General features: G+C 36.4%; 1 protein-coding gene across 6 annotated transcripts in view; it reads left to right on the top strand.

Annotated features, from left to right (window-relative positions):
- The window catches only part of ARHGAP32 (Rho GTPase activating protein 32), a gene marked incomplete at its 5' end in the record, with an annotated part of 299,813 nt that overhangs the window by 218,451 nt on the left and 59,831 nt on the right, over positions 1–21,531 (top strand). For all 6 annotated transcript variants that reach the window (XM_082683941.1, XM_082683944.1, XM_082683940.1 and 3 more), the window contains one exon: positions 12,678–12,759. In XM_082683941.1, coding sequence (XP_082540067.1) covers positions 12,678–12,759 — 82 coding nt within the window. The remainder of the gene's footprint in view (positions 1–12,677; positions 12,760–21,531) is intronic.

Here is a 21,531-nt window from a genome sequence, read left to right as displayed (position 1 = left end):
AAAAAAAGAACAAGAGGCAGTACCGAAGGCTAGGGACCTAATCAATACAGACGTTGGTAATATGTCAGATCTAGAGTTCAGAATGACTATTCTCAAGGTTCTAGCCGGGCTCAAAAAAGGCATGGAAGATATTAGAGAAACCCTCTCAGGAGATATAAAAGCCCTTTCTGGAGAAATAAAAGAACTAAAATTTAGCCAAGTTGAAATAATAAAAGCTATTAATGAGGTGCAATAAAAAAATGGAGGCTCTCACTGCTAGGATAAATGAGGCAGAAGAAAGAATTAGTGATATAGAAGACCAAATGATAGAGAATAAAGAAGCTGAGCAAAAGAGGGACAAACAGCTACTGGACCACGAGGGGAGAATTCGAGAGATAAGTGACACCATAAGACGAAACAACATTAGAATAATTGGGATTCCAGAAGAAGAAGAAAGAAAGAGGGGAGCAGAAGGTATACTGGAGAGAATTATTGGGGAGAATTTCCCCAATATGGCAAAGGGAACGAGCATCAAAATTCAGGAGGTTCAGAGAACGCCCCTCAAAATCAATAAGAATAAGCCCACACCCTGTCACCTAATAGTAAAATTTACAAGTCTCAGTGACAAAGAGAAAATCCTGAAAGCAGCCCGGGAAAAAAAGTCTGTAACATACAATGGTAAAAATATTAGATTGGCAGCTGACTTATCCACAGAGACCTGGCAGGCCAGAAAGAGCTGGCATGATATTTTCAGAGCACTAAATGAGAAAAACATGCAGCCAAGAATACTGTATCCAGCTAGGCTATCATTGAAAATAGAAGGAGAGATTAAAAGCTTCCAGGACAAACAAAAACTGAAAGAATTTGCAAACACCAAACCAGCTCTAAAGGAAATATTGAAAGGGGTCCTCTAAGCAAAGAGAGAGCCTACAAGTGGTAGATCAGAAAGGAACAGAGACAATATACAGTAACAGTCACCTTACAGGCAATACAATGACACTAAATTCATATCTCTCAATTGTTACCCTGAATGTTAATGAGCTAAATGCCCCAATCAAAAGACACAGGGTATCAGAATGGATAAAAAAACAAAAGCCATCTATATGTTGCCTCCCAGATATTCATTTTAAACCGGAAGAAACCTCCATATTTAAAGTGAGGGAGTGGAAAAGAATGTTCCATGCTAATGGACATCAGAAGAAAGCATGAGTGGCAATCCTTATATCACATCAATTAGATTTTAAGCCAAAGACTATAATAAGAGATGAGGAAGGACACTATATCATACTCAAAGGGTCTGTCCAACAAGAAGATCTAACAATTTTAAATATCTATGCCCCCAACGTGGGAGCAGCCAACTATATAAACCAATTAATAACAAAATCAAAGAAACACATCAACAATAATACAATAATAGTAGGGGACTTTAACACTCCCCTCACTGAAATGGACAGATCATCCAAGCAAAAGATCAGCAAGGAAATAAAGGCCTTAAATGACACACTGGACCAGATGGACATCACAGATATATTCAGAACATTTCATCCCAAAGGAACAGAATACACATTCTTCTCTAGTGCACATGGAACATTCTCCAGAATAGATCACATCCTCGGTCCTAAATCTGGACTCAACCGGTATCAAAAGATTGGGATCATTCCCTGCATATTTTCAGACCACAATGCTCTGAAGTTAGAACTCAACCACAAGAGGAAGTTTGGAAAGAACCCAAATACATGGAGACTAAACAGCATCCTTCTAAAGAATGAATGGGTCAACCGGGAAATTAAAGAAGAATTGAAAAAAATCATGGAAACAAATGATATGAAAAAACAACGGTTCAAAATCTGTGGGATACAACAAAGGCAGTCCTGAGGGGAAAATATATAGTGGTACAAGCCTTTCTCAAGAAACAAGAAAGGTCTCAGGTACACAACCTAACCCTACACCTAAAGGAGCTGGAGAAAGAACAAGAAAGAAACCCTAAGCCCAGCAGGAGAAGAGAAATCATAAATATCAAAGCAGAAATCAATGAAATAGAAACGAAAAAGATAATAGAGCAATCAATGAAACTAGGAGCTGGTTCCTTGAAAGAATTAATAAAATTGATAAACCCCTGGCCAGACTTATCAAAAAGAAAAGAGATAGGACCCAAATAAATAAAATCATGAATGAAAGAGGAGAGATCACAACTAACACCAAAGAAATACAAACTATTATAAGAACATACTATGAGCAACTCTGCGCCAACAAATTTGACAATCTGGAAGAAATGGATGCATTCCTAGAAACATATAAACTACCACAACTGAACCAGGAAGAAGTAGAAAGCCTGAACAGACCCATAACCAGTAAGGAGATTGAAACAGTCATTAAAAATCTCCAAACAAACAAAAGCCCAGGGCCAGACGGCTTCCCGGGGGAATTCTACCAAACATTTAAAGAAGAACTAATTCCTATTCTCCTGAAACTGTTCCAAAAAATAGCAATGGAAGGAAAACTTCCAGACTCATTTTATGAGGCCAGCATCACCTTGATCCCAAAACCAGACAAGGATCCCATCAAAAAAGAGAGCTATAGACCAATATCCTTGATGAACACAGATGCGAAAATACTCAACAAAATACTAGCCAATAGGATTCAACAGTACATTAAAAGGATTATTCACCACGACCAAGTGGGATTTATTCCAGGGCTACAAGGTTGGTTCAACATTCGCAAATCAGTCAATGTGATACAACACATCAATAAAAGAAAGAACAAGAACCATATGATACTCTCAATAGATGCTGAAAAAGCATTTGACAAAGTACAGCATCCCTTCCTGATCAAAACTTTTCCAAGTGTAGGGATAGAGGGCACATACGTCAATATCATCAAAGCCATCTATGAAAAACCCACCGCAAATAGCGTTCTCAAAGGAGAAAAACTGAAAGCTTTTCCACTAAGGTCAGGAACACGGCAGGGATATCCATTATCACCACTGCTATTCAACATAGTACTAGAAGTCCTAGCCTCAGCAATCAGACAACAAAAGGAAATTAAAGGCATCCAAATCGGCAAAGAAGAAGTCAAATTATCACTCTTTGCAGATGATATGATACTATATGTAGAAAACCCAAAAGACTCCACTCCAAAACTGCTAGAAATTGTACAGGAATTCAGTAAAGTGTCAGGATATAAAATCAATGCACAGAAATCAGTTGCATTTCTCCACACCACCAACAAGACAGAAGAAAGAGAAATTAAGGAGTCAATACCATTTACAATTGCACCCCAAACCATAAGATACCTAGGAATAAACCTAATCAAAGAGGCACAGAATCTATACTCAGTAAACTATAAAGTACTCATGAAAGAAATTGAGGAAGACACAAAGAAATGGAAAAATGTTCCATGCTCCTGGATTGGAAGAATAAATATTGTGAAAATGTCTATGCTACCTAAAGCAATCTACACATTTAATGCAATTCCTATCAAAGTACCATCCATCTTTTTCAAAGAAATGGAACAAATAATTCTAAAATTTATATGGAACCAGAAAAGACCTCGAGTAGCCAAAGGGATATTGAAAAAGAAAGCCAAAATTGGTGGCATCACAATTCCGGACTTCAAGCTCTATTACAAAGCAGTCATCATCAAGACAGCATGGTACTGGCACAAAAACAGACACATAGATCAATGGAACAGAATAGAGAGCCCAGAAATAGACCCTCAACTCTATGGTCAACTAATCTTTGACAACGCAGGAAAGAATGTCCAATGGAAAAAAGACAGCCTCTTCAATAAATGGTGTTGGGAAAATTGGACAGCCACATGCATAAAAATGAAATTGGACCATTTCCTTATACCACACACAAAAATAGACTCAAAATGGATGAAGGACCTCAATGTGAGAAAGGACTCCATCAAAATCCTTGAGGAGAACACAGGCAGCAACCTCTTCGACCTCAACCGCAGCAACATCTTCCTAGGAACACTGCCAAAGGCAAGGGAAGCAAGGGCAAAAATGAACTATTGGGATTTCATCAAGATCAAAAGCTTTTGTACAGCAAAGGAAACAGTTAACAAAATCAAAAGACAACTGACAGAATGGGAGAAGATATTTGCAAACTACATATCAGATAAAGGACTAGTGTCCAAAATCTATAAAGAACTTAGTAAACTCAACACCCAAAGAACAAATAATCCAATCAAGAAATGGGCAGAGGACATGAACAGACATTTCTGCAAAGAAGACATCCAGATGGCCAACAGACACATGAAAAAGTGCTCCATATCACTCGGCATCAGGGAAACACAAATCAAAACCACAATGAGATATCACCTCACACCAGTCAGAATGGCTAAAATCAACAAGTCAGGAAATGACAGATGCTGGCGAGGATGCGGAGAAAGGGGAACCCTCCTACACTGTTGGTGGGAATGCAAGCTGGTGCAGCTACTCTGGATAACAGCATGGAGGTTCCTCAAAATGTTGAAAATAGAACTGCCCTATGACCCAGCAATTGCACTACTGGGTATTTACCCTAAAGATACAAACATAGTGATCCAAAGGGGCATGTGCACCCGAATGTTTATAGCAGCAATGTCCACAATAGCCAAACTATGGAAAGAACCTAGATGTCCATCAACAGATGAATGGATCAAGAAGATGTGGTATATATACACAATCGAATACTATGTGGCCATCAAAAGAAATGAAATCTTGCCATTTGCGACAACATGGATGGAACTAGAGCGAATCATGCTTAGCGAAATAAGTCAAGCAGAGAAAGACAACTATCATATGATCTCCCTGATATGAGGAAGTGGTGATGCAACATGGGGGCTTAAGTGAGTAGGAGAAGAATCAATGAAACAAGATGGGATTGGGAGGGAGACAAACCATAAGTGACTCTTAATCTTACAAAACAAACTGAGGGTTGCTTGGGGGAGGGGTTTGGGAGAAGAGGGGGTGGGGTTATGGACATTGGGGAGGGCATGTGCTTTGGTGAGTGTTGATTCACAGACCTGTACCCCTGGGGATAAAAATACATGTTTATAAAAAATAAAAAATTTAATAAAAAAAAAAAAAAAAGAAATTGGGCTTGCCAGACCTTGATTTGGAACTTCTAGCCTCCAGAACTATGACAATAAATTTCTGTTGTTTACATAAAAAAAAATAAAGAATACATTCTTTTTTGACTCCATTCAAATAAAATTATAGGAAATGCAAAGTAATGTTTAGTGATGCAAAGTAGATCAGTGGTTGCCTGGTGAGCAGGGATTATGGTTGGGCAGGGAGAGGGAGAGATTACAAAGAGATAAAAGGAAACTTTGGGGGGTTGATGAATATATTCAGAAATTTTTTTTTTTTTAGATTTTTGAAAGATTTTTATTTATTTATTTATTGGACAGAGAGAGAGTACAAGCAGGGGGAGCCACAGGCAGAGGGAGAAGCAGGCTTCCCACTGAGCAGGGAGCCTGATGTGGGGCTTGATCCCAGGACCCTGAGATTGTGACCTGAGCTGAAGACAGATGCTTAACTGACTAAGCCACCCAGGTGTCCCAAATACATTCAGAATCTTGATTGTAGTTATAGTTTTACAGGTGTCAGAACTTACCAAATGTATATATTAAATATGTAGCAGTTTATTGTCAATTATAGCTCAGTCATATTGGGAAGAAAAAAACTGGAGAAACATCTTAGACTTAATTTCTTTGTATTCAACCCAGTTGATAGTTTCTTTCACTTCTTACCTCTGTGCCCCTACATTTCTATATGCTCCTTAATTCTTCATGCCATTTTGATACTATACATTATTATCTCTTTTCTAGTTTGCAGATTCCTAAAATGTGCTTCTGCTTCTTGTCATCACCCCTTCCTCCTACCCTAAAAGGTATACACTGCTATTAGATTTTTCTTACTAAAACATACCTGTTCTGCCCCTCTTCTGCTCACAGTTTGTCACTTTCATTTAATAAAGAAGAAAAACTTTAACCTTTTTTGTCATGATGTGTGAGAACATCCATGATTTCTGACCCTGTTTTACTTCTCCAGTCTTACTTACCGCTACTCTTTTTTTATAAACTCAGTTTCCAGATACATTTAACCATCATCCCTCCTTCCCTCATTACACAGGTTGCTCTTTTCATCTACTTGTTCTACACTTACAATGCCTTCTCTACTCTCATCTTACTCCTGCTAAGGGGGAAAAGTAAGGTAGAGTCATTAAAATTTTAAACCAACTGTAATTTTATTTGATATGTCATTGAGCTAATGGGGAAAATTAATCTCATTTGTTAGTTACTTACGGTATAATTAGCAGTTGTGCTCAATATTATCATTCCATTGGCCCCTCCAATTTCTGCCATTACCTTGCTTTTTTTTTTAATAAATTAATTTCTTTATTTTCATAAAAGCAGTATTCATTATTTTTTCACCACACCCAGTGCTCCATGCAATCCGTGCCCTCCATAATACCCACCACCCGGTACCCCAACCTCCCACCCCCCCGCCACTTCAAACCCCTCAGATGAGAGACTATGTACTCCGAAAAACATTACCTTGCTTTTTTTTTTACCAAGACTGGGTTCTAGGGCCATCATTATTACATTGACTCACCACAGGTATGTGCCCTGTTTCTTCTCTTGCTTCACTAGTGGTTTCTGTTTGGCTTAATGCAAGAATAGACATTTTATTACTCCTCTTACTTAAGATCTCATCACTATTTTCTTTCTTTCTTTCTTTCTTTCTTTCTTTTTTTTTTTTTTTTTTTTGATATTTTCTTCCCTCAATAGAAGTGACAAGATAGTCTTAGTGTTTCTCTGTCTCTTCAGTCTTCTTTTTTACGGCACATCCTCCTCTAGCAGATCCTTGAAAGTTTGGGGTCCAACTGCCTTCTCATTCTGTGCTCTTTCTCTTAAACTATCTTATTTACTCTTTCAGCCTTAAATTCAGTATTATTTGCTCATCTCCCAGATTTGTACCCTGATTCCTGACTTTATTTTTTTAAGGTTTTATTTATTTGGGAGAGAATAAGTGAGCGAGAGAGTGCGAGCACACACTATCAAGGAGAGAGGCAGAAGGAGAAGCAGATTCCCTGCTGTGTGGGGCTGAATCCCAGGACCCTGAGACCATAAGCTGAGCCAAAGGCAGGTGCTTAACCGACTGAGCCATATAGGCACCCCTCCTGAGTTTGTTTCTCAGTTTCAAGCCTTAACATCCTACTGGAAGACTAATGTTTTTAACAGTACAAATTAAGGAGCTGGCATTTAAGTTTAAGAGACAGTGTAAATAAGGCAAAAAACCCAGAAGCAATGTGGTGTTCCTTGGGACATAAAGGTGGGGAGACACAATTAGGAATATCTCAAAGAACCAGTGCAAAAATTATTGGATGGAACCAGGAACTGGGAAGTCAGGAATTGAGGGAATTTGCTTACAGTTTTAACTCCTTTCTGTGTAGTAGCAGCAGCTGTTGCTCCTTTGTCTCATCCTTCTCCTTTTTTTGAAAACTACTTTCTAGTTCTAGCAACTTGGAGGTAATTAAAGATTCAGACCTAGTTCCAAAATCTTAAGATATGGACTAATTGACTAATGAACTTATGGTATGATTAACTGGGACTGGGATGGTGTTGGCAGGGGCACGTAGCCTGGACTGGACAGAGATCCTAAGACAGAGTGAGTTCTCAAAGAATATTTGGGGAGTGGGAAGAAGATAATTGACATTTCAAGGTGGGAAAGCATGAATTTGTCTTGTTTGAATATCCTGAGATTTTTCTTTAGCAATACAGAGGCATGCTAATAGGGTGCTATGTTGATTTATTTTGGAGAGGGCTGTTAGATTGGTTTGGCAGAAGGTTAGTATTACGAGGAAATTAAGGGTGCTGATATTTTTTAAAGTACAAATGATCAATCACAGGGTTCACACTAGGTAGCAAAAAAAAGCGATTGGAAGGGGACTAGGTATCCTAATGGGGAAATATATGAAGGGAAGGGGATGCAGTACCTCCGAATTTGACCTTCATTTGTCATGGAATATATGAATACTAGAGGCCTGGGAGGAGAGGAAGTTGTAGTCTGTAAATGAAAAATTGGAAACTCTCTGAGGCCGTTTCATAGTAGTTGTTCCAGTTGATGAAAAATCTGTGGCATGTCTCTGGAAGTTAAGAGCATTACTTTACTACGCTTAATAAAAAACATATTTTGTTATGCTAACAGTTCCAGAGTTTCACTAGCTATTAATTACATAATTCAACCACTAGAATAGGAATTTTAAAAAATCAGTGATAAGCACATTGTTGTATTGAAGTTTCCTTTATATGTTGATTAGTTCCTCAGAGAAACCACAGTTAGGACTAGGCTCCATTGGTAAAAACAATGACTTTTTTCAGTTCCCGCCGTTATCAAAGTTCCAGCCTTACCTTATTGCAGTAGTGCCTTATCTAACATTTCCTTGCTGCTGTACCAAAATATTTTTTCAGTACATTCACTTTTGTATCCAGACTTATTTTACAGTTTGAGCCAATCCTCAAGGTAGAAGATGGTTCAAAGAATCAGATTGGAGTCTTACATTTAGATCTGTCCTTCTTCACTCACAGTGAGGTTGCTGTACACTTGTCAGGCTGCTTGAAACCTACTCCTAGGACTGTTAGAGTTAGGATTGGTCCCGGACTGAGTATATAGGTTTGGATTAGTGGTGAGTGAGCCAGAGCAAGTTGTGAATTTTTTTGGAATGCTGTAGCACAATTGGGAAACACAGTTGCAATTAAGAAATAAAGCATGTGAGTTTACAAGTCAGTGAATTGTATTAAAAATAAAGGTAGTAAACACTTTATTTGTAATGATTTTACTATATTTTGCTGTTATCTGTGCTGTTGAATAATTTCCATCTAGTGTTCTTTAAGGCATAAAATACTACATAACAGGCCACCCTGTGTTTCTTTTGAGCTCTGCATTCAGCTGTGCCATGCTGCTGGCTTGAAATCAGCCATGGTAGGGGAGCATTTATACCACGGACTCTGGCAAATCTACAAATCAAGGCCTTTCCTCCTGAAGGACCAGGTGTTCAACATTTACCAGCACACTGTGGCATACATAGTAGTCTTCTCTTATCTGTGGGGGTACCTTCTAAGACCCCCAGAGAATGCCCCAAACTATGGATAGTACTGAACATTATATCTACTGTGTTTGTCCTCTACATATATACATACCTATAATAAAGTTCATAAATTAGGCACAGTAAGAGAGTTACAAAAATAATAATAAAATAGAACAATTATAAAAATATAGTAAAAGTTATGTGAATGGGATCTCTCTCTCAAAATATGTTAGTGTACTGTACTCATCCTTCTTGTGATGATGTGAGGTGATAAAATGCCTATGTGATGAGATGAAGTGAGGCAAATTCGGTAGGTATTGTGATGTAAGGTTAGGCTGCCATTGACCTTCTGACAACGCGTGGGAAGGAGGATCGTCTGCTTCCAGACCATGGTTGACCGTGGGTAACTGAAACAGAAGGCAGAACCTATGGGTAAGGGTAGAATGGTCAACTGTAACAGTACTTCTTGCTTTTTCTCACTTTATCTCAAAGATTTGGGGGGAAACTACCAAATCGAAAATCTTTTTTCCTTCCTGGAATCTCATCCCTGACTTCTTGCAGCCTTATCTTTAAGGTTTTTTCTTCTTTTACTATATTTTTATTCTATTCTATTCTGTCCTTTTCTATTCTATTCTATTCCTATGTGTTTTTACCCATTCTTCTTCCCTATGGGCTCTAGATGTTGGTCTTTTCTCTCTCTTCCATCTTACTGCTATAGGTGAATCTCATTTTGATTTCTGCCAATATACCCAATTTCCCTCACCCTTCTCAGCTGTATAAATTAGAGCTTTAGAAATTGTCACTATTGGCAGAAAGAATATATGAAATGGGATGACATAGCTCATAGATCATAGTGCCAGAGTTCCTGTCACTTTTAACATTTGACATTTTGTGTTTATCAGGATTGTTTATATTTCATGAAATATTAGCTTAAGCATGAGTCAGAAAAGTAAGTGCTTATTAACTGTATTTTTAGAGTTAGTTATATTCTCTTTTTCATCCTTGTGTATATTTTCAACAGAACACAGCCTCATTTTGTTTGTAATGGAAATTTTATAATACAAAAACAGAATTTATTCACTAATTTATAGAATCAACTCTTCCAACTAAAAGGCTTATTAACAGGAGTGCTTTTGGTTTCGAGAAGCAGAAAAGTGAACAGAAAAAGTGGCTGATGGTCACTGTTGAGTTAGCAACTTAAAGATGCTAGACAGAAATTTCTAAGATTCTCTTGATCTTTCTTTTAAGGTCAACTGATGGTTCCTACAGATCTAATACCTGCATCACAGCAGGACGAGGGAGCTGGAACAGTAGCAGTAGAGCTGTCTGTGCATGTGCTCTGGCTACATCCAGATGCAAGGAGCCTGGGCACTGAATAAATAGTTTATCTAATAGTAATATTATACTTTATGCTAATAGTAATATTATACTTTATAGTAGTGATATTATACTTTATGTTAAAGGAAGACAGGTGAGCAGGGATTGGAAACAGGCCTTAAGTGAAGTTACCATGGACTGCTGCATAGTACACAATGTCATGTTCACTCATATATCTAAACCTAATGCACTGAGACATATTTAAAATGTGCAAATGTAACTAATATATGATATAGTTGTCCAAAGAAGTTCAGTATGGTTTGTTCAGTCTAGGAAGTGATGGAAAACTAGTTTTATTTGATGAAAGGTATTCGAGTTTAGAAAATAGTGCTTTCACCCAAATCATTGTGGTAGCTAATATTATTCCCATTTTTACAAAGTAGGAAACTGAGACAGATGTTAATTGATTTGCTCCAGATCACAGAGCTTAGTAAATGGGCAGGCCAAGGTTAGAACCTGGTCATTTCTCTCTAGAAAATTGCAGAAAATGTTTATAAATCAAAATTAATTCTTATTTTATGGGAAAAATGATATTTGATAGGGAAGGAACTCAAGTCCACACATGGACAAGGTAGTAAGTGTTATGTATTGTCCATTTAATGGTGAAGCCTGAGCCCGTTAGGCTTCGGGGAGCCAGTGCATAGGACACTAACACTTAGTGCATGCTTACTATATGCGTTTAGCTTATACTGATCCATCTAATTCTTACAACAACCCTTGTGAACTAGGTACTGTTACTGTGTTTAGATGAAGAAACTGAAAACAGAAAGGCTTAGTCACAAACCTGACCTTGTAAGCAGCAGACCTAGAACTGACCCAGAACTGAACCATTAACTCTTACCATTGAAGCTACACATTGGCCATGACACCATCCACCCTCTCACAATAACTGATTTGTGTAAGAGAGAATGAGGAGGATTTCTCAAAGTGATTCTTACCTCGTTCTTTCTAATTGATCTCAGAAGAATTTCTACTCTTTTATCTACATAGGATGTTGAATAAAATATGGTATGAAATTTCACCAGTAAAACAAACACTTAAAGCTGCATTTTGGAAAGCAATATATAGGGACTTTAAGAATCCCAAATTCAAATATCTTTTCAACAGACCTGATAACATGTTAGTAGCCCCTTTTCAGCTCATGATAACTGGTTACATCTTCATAATTTTAAGAACTACCATGGAATATCGATCCAGAAATTGGAATAAGAATGCAGCAAATACATATGTGAAAATAATCCCACACAGATGGAAGTTATACAGCTCAGAACTTCATGATGAGTCATAACTTTTGGAAGACCATTCCATTCTTCCCGAGTCTGTCAACAGAGGGATGTAAAAAGTGATGTAGTTTTCATGTTCAGCATTAACATCTGTTGCATGGTAGCCTGATTATATTCCTATCTAAGGAAACATCTATAAATATTGGCAGAGATCTCCTTTTTACTTTTGTTTCGAGGCTGTTTATTTCTGTATTCTATTGGCTCTGCAGTGTATCTCTGTGTAATTTGGGTGGTCTGTGGTGAGCTCAGTATCTCCCTAATACAACTCCTTAGGATTCTATACCTAACGCCAGGAGCGGTTCTGCCACCAGGTCAGAGTGGTGTGTTTTCAGAGCCGGAGTCCGTCATTACCACCGAGATTATTGTTTCCTTCTCTTTTGCTTTCCCACATATTTATACACTACTAGCAAGAGTAAATATCAGGATTTTAAATGAGTGATTGTTTCACCGGTTTATTTTAGCCCTGTCATTTTTCATGAAACCTGTGAGAGAATGAAGAGAAAATTCACCCACAAAAAAGTTGGAATGTGATTTATTGTTGACTTTTTTCTTTATATTATATAGAAGACAATAAATATAAAAGTTGGCCATAGATACAACGATACAACTAGGTTGAAGTTTCAGCAAGTTTTTAGAGGTAGAAATTGTAGTACTGCTTGTATAGCTTGATATCAAACTAAATATTTTAATTTGTATAAAGAAAGTTTGAGAAATTAAAAGCTAAAACTGAAGAAGCAGACTTGGATATTTGGACTAATAATACACTGCTCTGTATACACATAGCAACAGATTGTTTTATTATTTGTGTAATTGGTATCATCTGTGATTTAGAGTCTTGGAATAACAGAATCCTTTGGGAGGGACTGTGGAGTACATTACTGGAATGGAATTGGCAGTGTTCACATACTGTTCTGTGCTCTGGTTTAGAATTCTCTTTGCTGCTTTTCTTCCTTAGGTGGGACTCTTCCCTGGACACTGTGTTGAGTTAATTAATCAGAAAGTTCCCCAGTCAGTGACCAACTCAGTGCCAAAACCAGGTGAGTACACTTTTTCATTAGTGTGGTTATCTTATCAACTGTTAAAAGAAACAGATTTTCTCTTTTTGGTAAATACATAGCTTGTTTTGCTGTTCTTTCCATTTATTGATACAATATACATCCTTAATTTTATGTGGTTTTGATTTTTAATATATTATTTCTCTATTGATGATTTCACAAAGGTGCATTTGACATTTTAGATAATTTCAAAGAACTACTTGGTCCATTAGGTTTTATCATTATTTGTTTTGTATTATAGTAGGAATGTAGCTTATTAATGAGCACAGTGATTGAAGAAAAATAACAAGTTTAAAGAATTCACAGAGATGGTATGATTAGATGAAAATTAATAAATTAAAGAGAATGTATGTTTTATCGATGACTATGAATATCAAAGGTATTTTATTTTTTTAAACTGTTTTAAACAGCGTTTTCATTACTTAGTGTATTCACAGTGCTGTGTAAATATGTGGACTGTTTTATGAATAAGTAAAGCTGTGTCTCAGGGGGTGGAAATCAAGAAAATGGAAGTTTTTGTTTTTATTGGGGTGATTTATTCTAGGCAAATTCTATAGAATACTTAGCCTGGAAGTTTTTAGTGTGATACAAATTTTTTAAAGGAAAACAACACAGACTGAAAGACTTTGGAGGGAAGAGGAAGTAATCAAATTTATTTCTCCCTACTCTCATTATTCCTTTGCCTTTCTCCACCCTTCTTCCTACTCTGCCCCAGTAGAAGAAAAAGAAAAGATTTCTGGGCCTCGGAATTTATTTGGACTGTTTCCCATAAGGTATTTTCTAGTGTTAGGACCTATGTGTGAGAATTAGGAGGAAAAAATCTTATTATTTTCCCACCTCTGTTCCTAAAGTATGTATCACACTATCTTTGCTTATAGTATTTGGGTAAAGTAAAGGGCAATAACCCCTTTTGAAGCTTATTTCTTCACAGAAAGTTAGGAATTGTAAAATTTTAGGCAGACTACCTTTAATGTTTAGTAGAGAAAAATTGTTCTCTGCAGTTCTACTCGAGGCAGGATTCTTAGTCTCTTTTCAAGACATTTTTATCCTCTGTTAAATCTCCCTTCTTTGGGTAAACACTATTTTAAAAAACTTTCTCAGTGGGTACTTGCTCAGTAAATGGTCACTAGTGGTTGCAATGACTATAGGCTTCTTTTCTAAAATACGGCGTTATTAACTTAAAAAAAAAAAATCCCATACCCATTAGCAGACAGTGTCCCAGCCTATCCCTGCTCTCCAACCTAAGCAGCCACTAGTTTACTTTCTGTGTCTATAGATTTCCCTTTTCTGGACACTTCATATAAGTGGAATCGTACAATACATGGTCTTTTGTTATTAGCTTCTTTGACTTAGCATAGTGTTCTCAAGGTTTAGCCATGTATCAGAATTTAATTCTTTTCATGGCTAAATAATATTCCATTGTAGGAGTCTGCTATACTTTATCAACTCATTTTTTAGTCATTTCCATTTTTGGCTATGAATAATGCCTTTATGAACACTGATATACAAGTTTTTTTGTAGATAAATATTTTTATCTCTCACGCATGTATTTAGGAATGAAATTGCTGGGTCACATGGTAGCTCTGTGCTTAACCTTTTGAAGAACTGACAGACTGCTTTACAAAGTAACTCACCATTATACAATACCCCTGGCAGTATAGGAGAGTTTCAGATATCCTTGATATCCTTGTTATTGTGTTTTTGATTGTTGCCATCTTAGTGGTAATGAAGTGGTATATCTTTATGAGTTTGATTTGCCTTTTCCTGATGACTAATAATGTTGAGTATCTTTTCATGTGTTTATTAGCCATTTGCGTGTTTTTGAAGAAATACCTATTCAGATTCTTTGCCCGTTTTTTAATTGCATTGTTATTTTATTATTGAGTTGTAAGTGTTCTTTATATATTCTAAATACAAGTCCTTTATCAGGTAACATGATTTGCAAACATTTTCTCACATTCTGTGAGTTGTCTTTGCCTGTCTTTATTCTCTCTGTTGAAGCATAAAAGTTTTTAATTTTGATGAAGTTCAGTTAATTGTTTCTTTCATTACTTATACTTTTGATGTCTTATTTAGGAAGACTTTGCTTAACCAAGGTCAAGATTTACTCCTATATTTTCTTCGAAGAAGTTTATAGTTTTAGGTCTTAGATTTCAGTCTATGATTCATTTTGAGTTAGTTTTTGTATCTGTTGTGAGGTCCAAAGAATCTCAGTTATTTGTTGAAAAAAAGATTATTCTTTCCCCCATTGAATTGTCTTAATTCCCTTGTAGAAAATTAATTGGCCTTAAACATACAAGTTTATTTTTGTACTTTTGGCTCTATTCTACTGATCTATATGTATATTCTCAAGGCCAGTTCGACCCTGTTTTGATTACATTTGTTTTGTGGTAAATTTTGCTCTTAGTTTATTCTTTCTCAGGATTGATTTGGCTTTTCAGGGTCCTTTGCAATTCCATATGAATTTTAGAATCAGATTGTCAGTTTCTACAAAGAAGTCATCTGGACTTTGATAGGGATTGTATTGAATCTCTGTATCAATTTGGGAAGTGGTACCATCTTATCAGTATTTATTAAGTCTTCCAATCCATGAACATAGGATGTTTTTCTGACCTTCTTTAATTTTGTCCAATGTTTTGTAGTTTTCAGAGTGTAAATTTTCTTTTTTTTTGTTAAATTTATCTTTTTTCTTTTTGATGCTATTGTAAACAGAATTATTTTCTTGATTTCATTTTCTTATTCATTGCAAGTAAATACAAACACAATTAATTTTGTATACTAGTCACATATCCTGAAATCTGTTGAAATGTATATTCTAATAGTTTTTTTTTTTAAGTTGGATTCCTTGGTGTGTTCTATATTCAAGATCAAGTTATCTATGAATAGAGGTATTTTTACTTTTTCCTTTGCAATTCGGATGCTTTTTGTTTCTTGTTCTTCCCCAAGTTCCCTGGCAAGACCTCTAAGAATGGCCATCTTTGTCTTATTTCTGACTTTAGGAGAAAACATCCTTCATTCATGATTAAGATGTTAGCTGTGGGATTACATAGATGCCCTTTATCTTAGGTCTTAGTTTGTTGAATGATTTTATCATGAAAGGGTGTTGGCTTTGTCTAATACTTTCTAATCTATCTGTTGAGGTGATCATGGGTTTTTGTGGTCACTATTTTGAGGTTACTAAATTCAGCATCAAAAATGTATTGTGGTTTCTCATGCATTATTTTTATATATTTCTGCTGTGTAAACTTAACCTGTTAGGTATTAAGTCTCATCTTTGATAATTCTGCCTCGGAGGTATACCGTAAACTTAGTTTTTAAAAATTAGCTTAATATTGGTATTAAATTGTGCCAATTAAATACTTTCTCATATTTTGAATGAGAAAGTGACATTTCTAATAGTGATAACCTCCAGAAGCTTTTTTTTTTTAATTTATTTTTATTTGACAGATAGAGATCACAAGTAGGCAGAGAGGCAGGCAGAGAGAGAGGGAGGAAGAAGCAGGCTCCCCGCTGAGCAGAGAGCCCGGTGCGGGGCTTGATCCCAGGGATCATGACCTGAGCCGAAGGCAGAGGCTTTAACCCACTGAGCCACCCAGGCGCCCCTCCAGAAGCTTTTAAAACTTGAGAAAGTTGGGCACCTGGATGGCTCAGTGGGTTGCGCCTCTGCCTTCGGCTCAGGTCATGATCTCAGGGTCCTGGGATTGAGTCCTGCATCCGGCTCTCTGCTTACCAGAGAGCCCGCTTCCCCCTCTCTCTCTGCCTGCCTCTCTGCCTACTTGTGATCTCTCTCTCTGTGACAAATAAATAAATAAAATCTTAAAAAAAACAACCAACAAAAACTTGAGAAAGTTAATCAGTTATTGATAGTTCTGGAAGATAAGTTTCTATTAATAAACCTGAATGACACTGTTATTTCTAAATTAGTGATGACATGTAATGACAGCACACCTTCAAAAGCTAATATTTTATCTTTTGTGAGCAGCATTGCAGGGTTGGCATAAGGAAATGTGCATTCTTAATGTATTTTGAAAAGGATGATATGAATTCTCTCAGCCTCAGGCTTGTTTCACACTTTAAAACTGTCTTTGCCTACAGTATAAACAACTTGAATGTTCTATTTATTTTTAACATTGCCATCTGTTACTGTTAGATGCCAAATCTGAAAGATGCAGCTATAGTTTGAGTCTGAAATTTAAAGCTCCCTATATTATTACACAACAAGGGCAATAGGAAAAATTTTCCCTTTGGAGCTCTTCTTAATGATCTCAATATGTTCAATTATTTGTATATGTAAAAATAAAATCAATGAGTCACCATGTCCCAACCAAGAAAGCAAGGATTCATGCTGCCTTAAGAAGAAGGAGGTGTGGTAGAGTAGGGTTGAGGGGGGAGAGAGGGAGAGAAGGAGAAAGGAAGACAAGAAGAGGAAAGAAAAGAGGAAGAAAGATAGAAGCTTGTCCATAAGAAACTGGCAGTTAGTTCAGTCACTACAGGTTATGGTTTGATGGTGGTCGATGAGATTGAGATAGGGGGAAGAAGGGAAGGCATATGTGTTTTCTTTCAGTTTATCCTGTTCGGAGTTGATGGAACAGTTGGATTTATTTACTGATCTCTTTCTTCAAGTTTTTAGTTTTTTCAGCTATTATCTCTTCAGTGTTTTTTTGTGCAATAGTTGCTTTTTCTCTTTTCCTTTCCACATTGGTTACACTCTGATGTTGTCTCACACATCGTCTTTTCAGTTTGGATACTTTGTTTTGACCTATCTTAGAATTCACTGATTTTTCTCTTCCTGTAGGCTTCTCTTAAGCCCATCTAATAAACTCCTTTCATTCTTACATATGTTATTTCTTAGATCAACATTTTGTCTTTTTTATAATTTCTGTGGTGGAATTCCTCATTTTCTCACATTAGCTACCTTTTCATATAGAAAGAAAGAAAAAGAGGAGTTTGGGGGGTGGAGAAAGGAGAGAGAGGAAAGTAGGGAGAGGGGGTAAGAGAAAAGCAAAGCACAGCTTATTTTTGAAGTATGAACTTCTTAAAATGAAGGGCATAGGGAATTTAGAAGTCAGCTATGCTCACCACTCACTATACCACCAACGCCGGCTCATAGGGAATTTAGAGATGCAAAGCCTCTGAAAACAGAAAATTTGAACAGAAATATAAAAATATCTCTTTGAAGGATTGGAAAGTTAATAAAGCAGTAAACACTTACTGAGCTAAGGTTAAGAGGAAGAAGAACATCCTGAAGAGCGACCCCAGTATTATGGAGACATTATTTCCCTAGGGTATCTACTGATGGAGTGGAGAAGGTCACAGTGTTAGTTAGTTCAGAGCCCAATAGGTTAGAGTTGTTGATAAATACCCCAAGTTTTGAGTTAGGATTTTTGTGGAAATTGATAACCGATTCTAAACTGATTCTAAAATTTATATGGAAATGCAGAGCCCCAAATACCCAAGACAATTTCGAAAAAAAAAAGTGAGAAACTTACTATTTTAAATACCAAGATTTATTTGGTTTTTAAAAAGATGTATTTATTTATTTGAGAGAGAGAGAGCACCAGGATGGGGAGAGGGGGCAAAGGGAGAAAGAAATCCCAAGCAGATTCCTGTCTGTTGAGCTTGATCCCACTACCCTAAGATCACGACCTGAGCCCAACCTGCACCACCCAGGTGCCCCAAGATTTATTGTTAAAACTTCAGTTATTAAGATGATGGTGTTGATTCAAGAGTAGACAAATAGATGAGTGGAACTTAGTGTCCAGAAACAGACCTGTGAATGCAAAGGTGGCATTGCAGAGCATTATCGAAAGGATAGTCATTTCCATAAATGGTGCTAGGTCACCTTGAGATATATATACACATATATGTATATATTATTTTTTTTTAATTTAACCTGTATATAAAATCATTTCCAGGAGGAGAGTTACAGATTTGTATGTGAAGGGTAAAACAATAAAACTTTTGGAAGATAATATAGTAGAATATCTTCATGGCTTGTTTTCATGATCTTGGGGCAGATATAAACAGTAATCATAACCGAAAAGCTTAATGATTCAACTTAATTAAAGTTCAGAACTTTATCCTAATAAGCTGTTAAGGTAATGAAGAAGGCAAGTCACAAAATGAGAAAGATATTTGACAAAGGTCACATAACTAAAGTATGTGAAGAGTCCATAAGAAAAGGACGAATAAACTGATTTAATTGAGTAAAAACTTGAACAGATACTTTAGTAAGCATATGACAAAAAGGTCAACATCATTAGTCTTAGGAAAATGCAATTTGAAATCTTACTGACTATTGCATCGCCACCAGAATGGTTAAAATATAAGAAGAACAATACCAAAGGTTGGCAAGGATATAGATCAGTGGGAATTCTCACATGCTAATTAATAGTGAGAGTACAATGTGGGACAGTCATTGTTTGGCATTATATACTGAATTTGACACATACCCTGTGACCCAGCAGTTTCATTCTTAGATATATATAGACTGCTTATAGCAACTTTAGTCCTAACTGTCAAAAAAACTTGAAAATCTCAGAGGTATTCCATAATGGGATGGATAAATGAAGATACATTCATTGAATGGATTCTTCTACACCAATGAAAATGAAATGAGTTCAACAATATGGATGAATTTCACAAAAATGAATGTTGAGTCCAGTAAATGTTGAAGGCTGCTTTTTATACATACATACATACACTGTATAATTCCACATAGATAGAGAGAATTCAAAATCATAGAGCTCAAGACTGTTCTGTGGTGTTAGAAGTCAGAATATCAGTTACCTTTGGAAAGAAGGAAGGGGGTTAGATGATTGGGATGGGTAGGACAGAGAAGATTCTGGAGTGCTAGTAATGTTCTGTTGATCCTGGTGGTGATTATACAAGAATGTAATGTTGAGGATCTTTTCATGTGCTAATCGGCCATTTGTAGAAAAATGCCTTGTAAAGTCCTTTGTCATTTTTGAATTGGTCACTTTGCATTTTTTAAGTATACCTCCATCCAGATGAATATTCATTACAGTATTGCTTTAATATTCCGATGTTGGAAATCACATTTTCAAAATAGATTCGCTATTTCCATACTGTAAAATACTCTGCAGTCATCAAAAAGAAAGAGGAAGAGGCATAGGAAATTTTTGTTGTTAAATGAAAAAGCAAAGGACAGCATAGTATGATCCCATTGTAAATTCATAAAAGAGGACCTGGAAGAATACATGCCCAATTGTAGAGGGGAATGGGATTCCAATGGAGATAGCAAGAGACATTTCATTTTTTCTTTGTTTCTGTATTATTTAACCCCTTTACAGTAAACATGTATTACTTTATAAAATTTGAAAAAAATGATCGTACCTCCTCTTAATTCCATCCTGTCCAAATAAGTAATTTCCAAGGGTCCTTCTTAATGCAACCACCCCATAAAATAGATATTTTCTTTTTCTTTTTTTTTTAAGATTTTATTTACTTAAATCACAAGTAGGCAGAGCAGCAGGCAAAGAGAGATGGGGAAGCAGGCTCCCAGCTGAGCAGAGAGCCTGATGCGGGGCTTGATCCCAGGACCCTGAGATCATGACCAGAGCTGAAGGCAGAGGCTTAACCCACTGAGCCACCCATGCGCCCCGATATTTTCTGACAATAGCTCTAACTTCTTAGATATTTTATTTAATTTATGTATATGCATGAAAAGCAGCACAGCTGGAAGGACAAGAGACTAGGCTCCAACTTTGTTTTAATCTCTGTGCCACATTTTACTGTGAGTGCACATCATTTGGCTTCTCTGACTTTTAATTCCTTTATCTAAAAAGTGAGGCAAGATTCCTTTGAAGATTAGGGATAAGACATTTAAAGCCCCTGGATATTTAATAAATGTCAGCTGTATTATTTATTGATATATGCTTAGCACTGTTATGTTATTAAACTCCAGAGAATCACAAACTAGATTTAGTTTACTTAGATATGAAATTAGTATTTATTTGTTGATAAAATCTTTATGCCAACATGTAATTGTATATCACTGAAAGAAATGAATTACAGTAGTTTTCATGGGACCACGGTCGGGGAGGGAGCCTCTGTCAATGGCCCGTTGAATAGAGTTTGCATTATAAATTTTTGTCTTACTGTTTAGTGACAGCTAAATTTTTTGGTTAGTAGACATAGAAGTAGCTGAGGCCTTCATTTAGGGGGAGGACTTAGTAATTAGATGTAATACTGTTGAAATCCTTATATTAAGAAGTAGTTTATAAGGTAACAAATTAACCCAAATATGTAGCATAGTTTTAAAATAAAATTTTTTGTTTGTTTGTTTTCTTCTTTTAGGGAACTGGTCCTCTAGTGACTCACTTCCTTTGTTGTTTTACTAATTTTTTTTTAACCAATTTTGCCTGATTATAGTTTTTCCCTTTTCTTTTCTTTCTCTCTCTCTCTCTCTTTTTTTTGTTCCTGAATTGTTTCTGTTTTCTTTCTTTGAGTTTCTCGCACTTTGCTCTTCTGTAACCATGTTTCCTTAACATGTCATTTTATTACGAACTGACCAGACACTTTATATCAAATAAAGTAAGTTACATTTTTACTTACATTATGTGCAGTGAGTTTATGCTTATATTCTGGAGGCTAATCCTTCAAGAATCAGATATTAAAATCGGTACCCTAGGAGGTCTTGATATTAGATACAAAGGAGTACCAAAATGCTAGAAGGCCCTGAGGAGTTTGCTTTCAAATACACTGCAAGCAACAGAATACTATTTTCATACC

Source organism: Mustela nivalis (assembly GCF_964662115.1).
Source record: "Mustela nivalis genome assembly, chromosome: 9".
NCBI classification, from domain to species: Eukaryota; Metazoa; Chordata; class Mammalia; order Carnivora; family Mustelidae; genus Mustela; species Mustela nivalis.
This window is presented reverse-complemented; position numbering and strand designations above follow the sequence as displayed.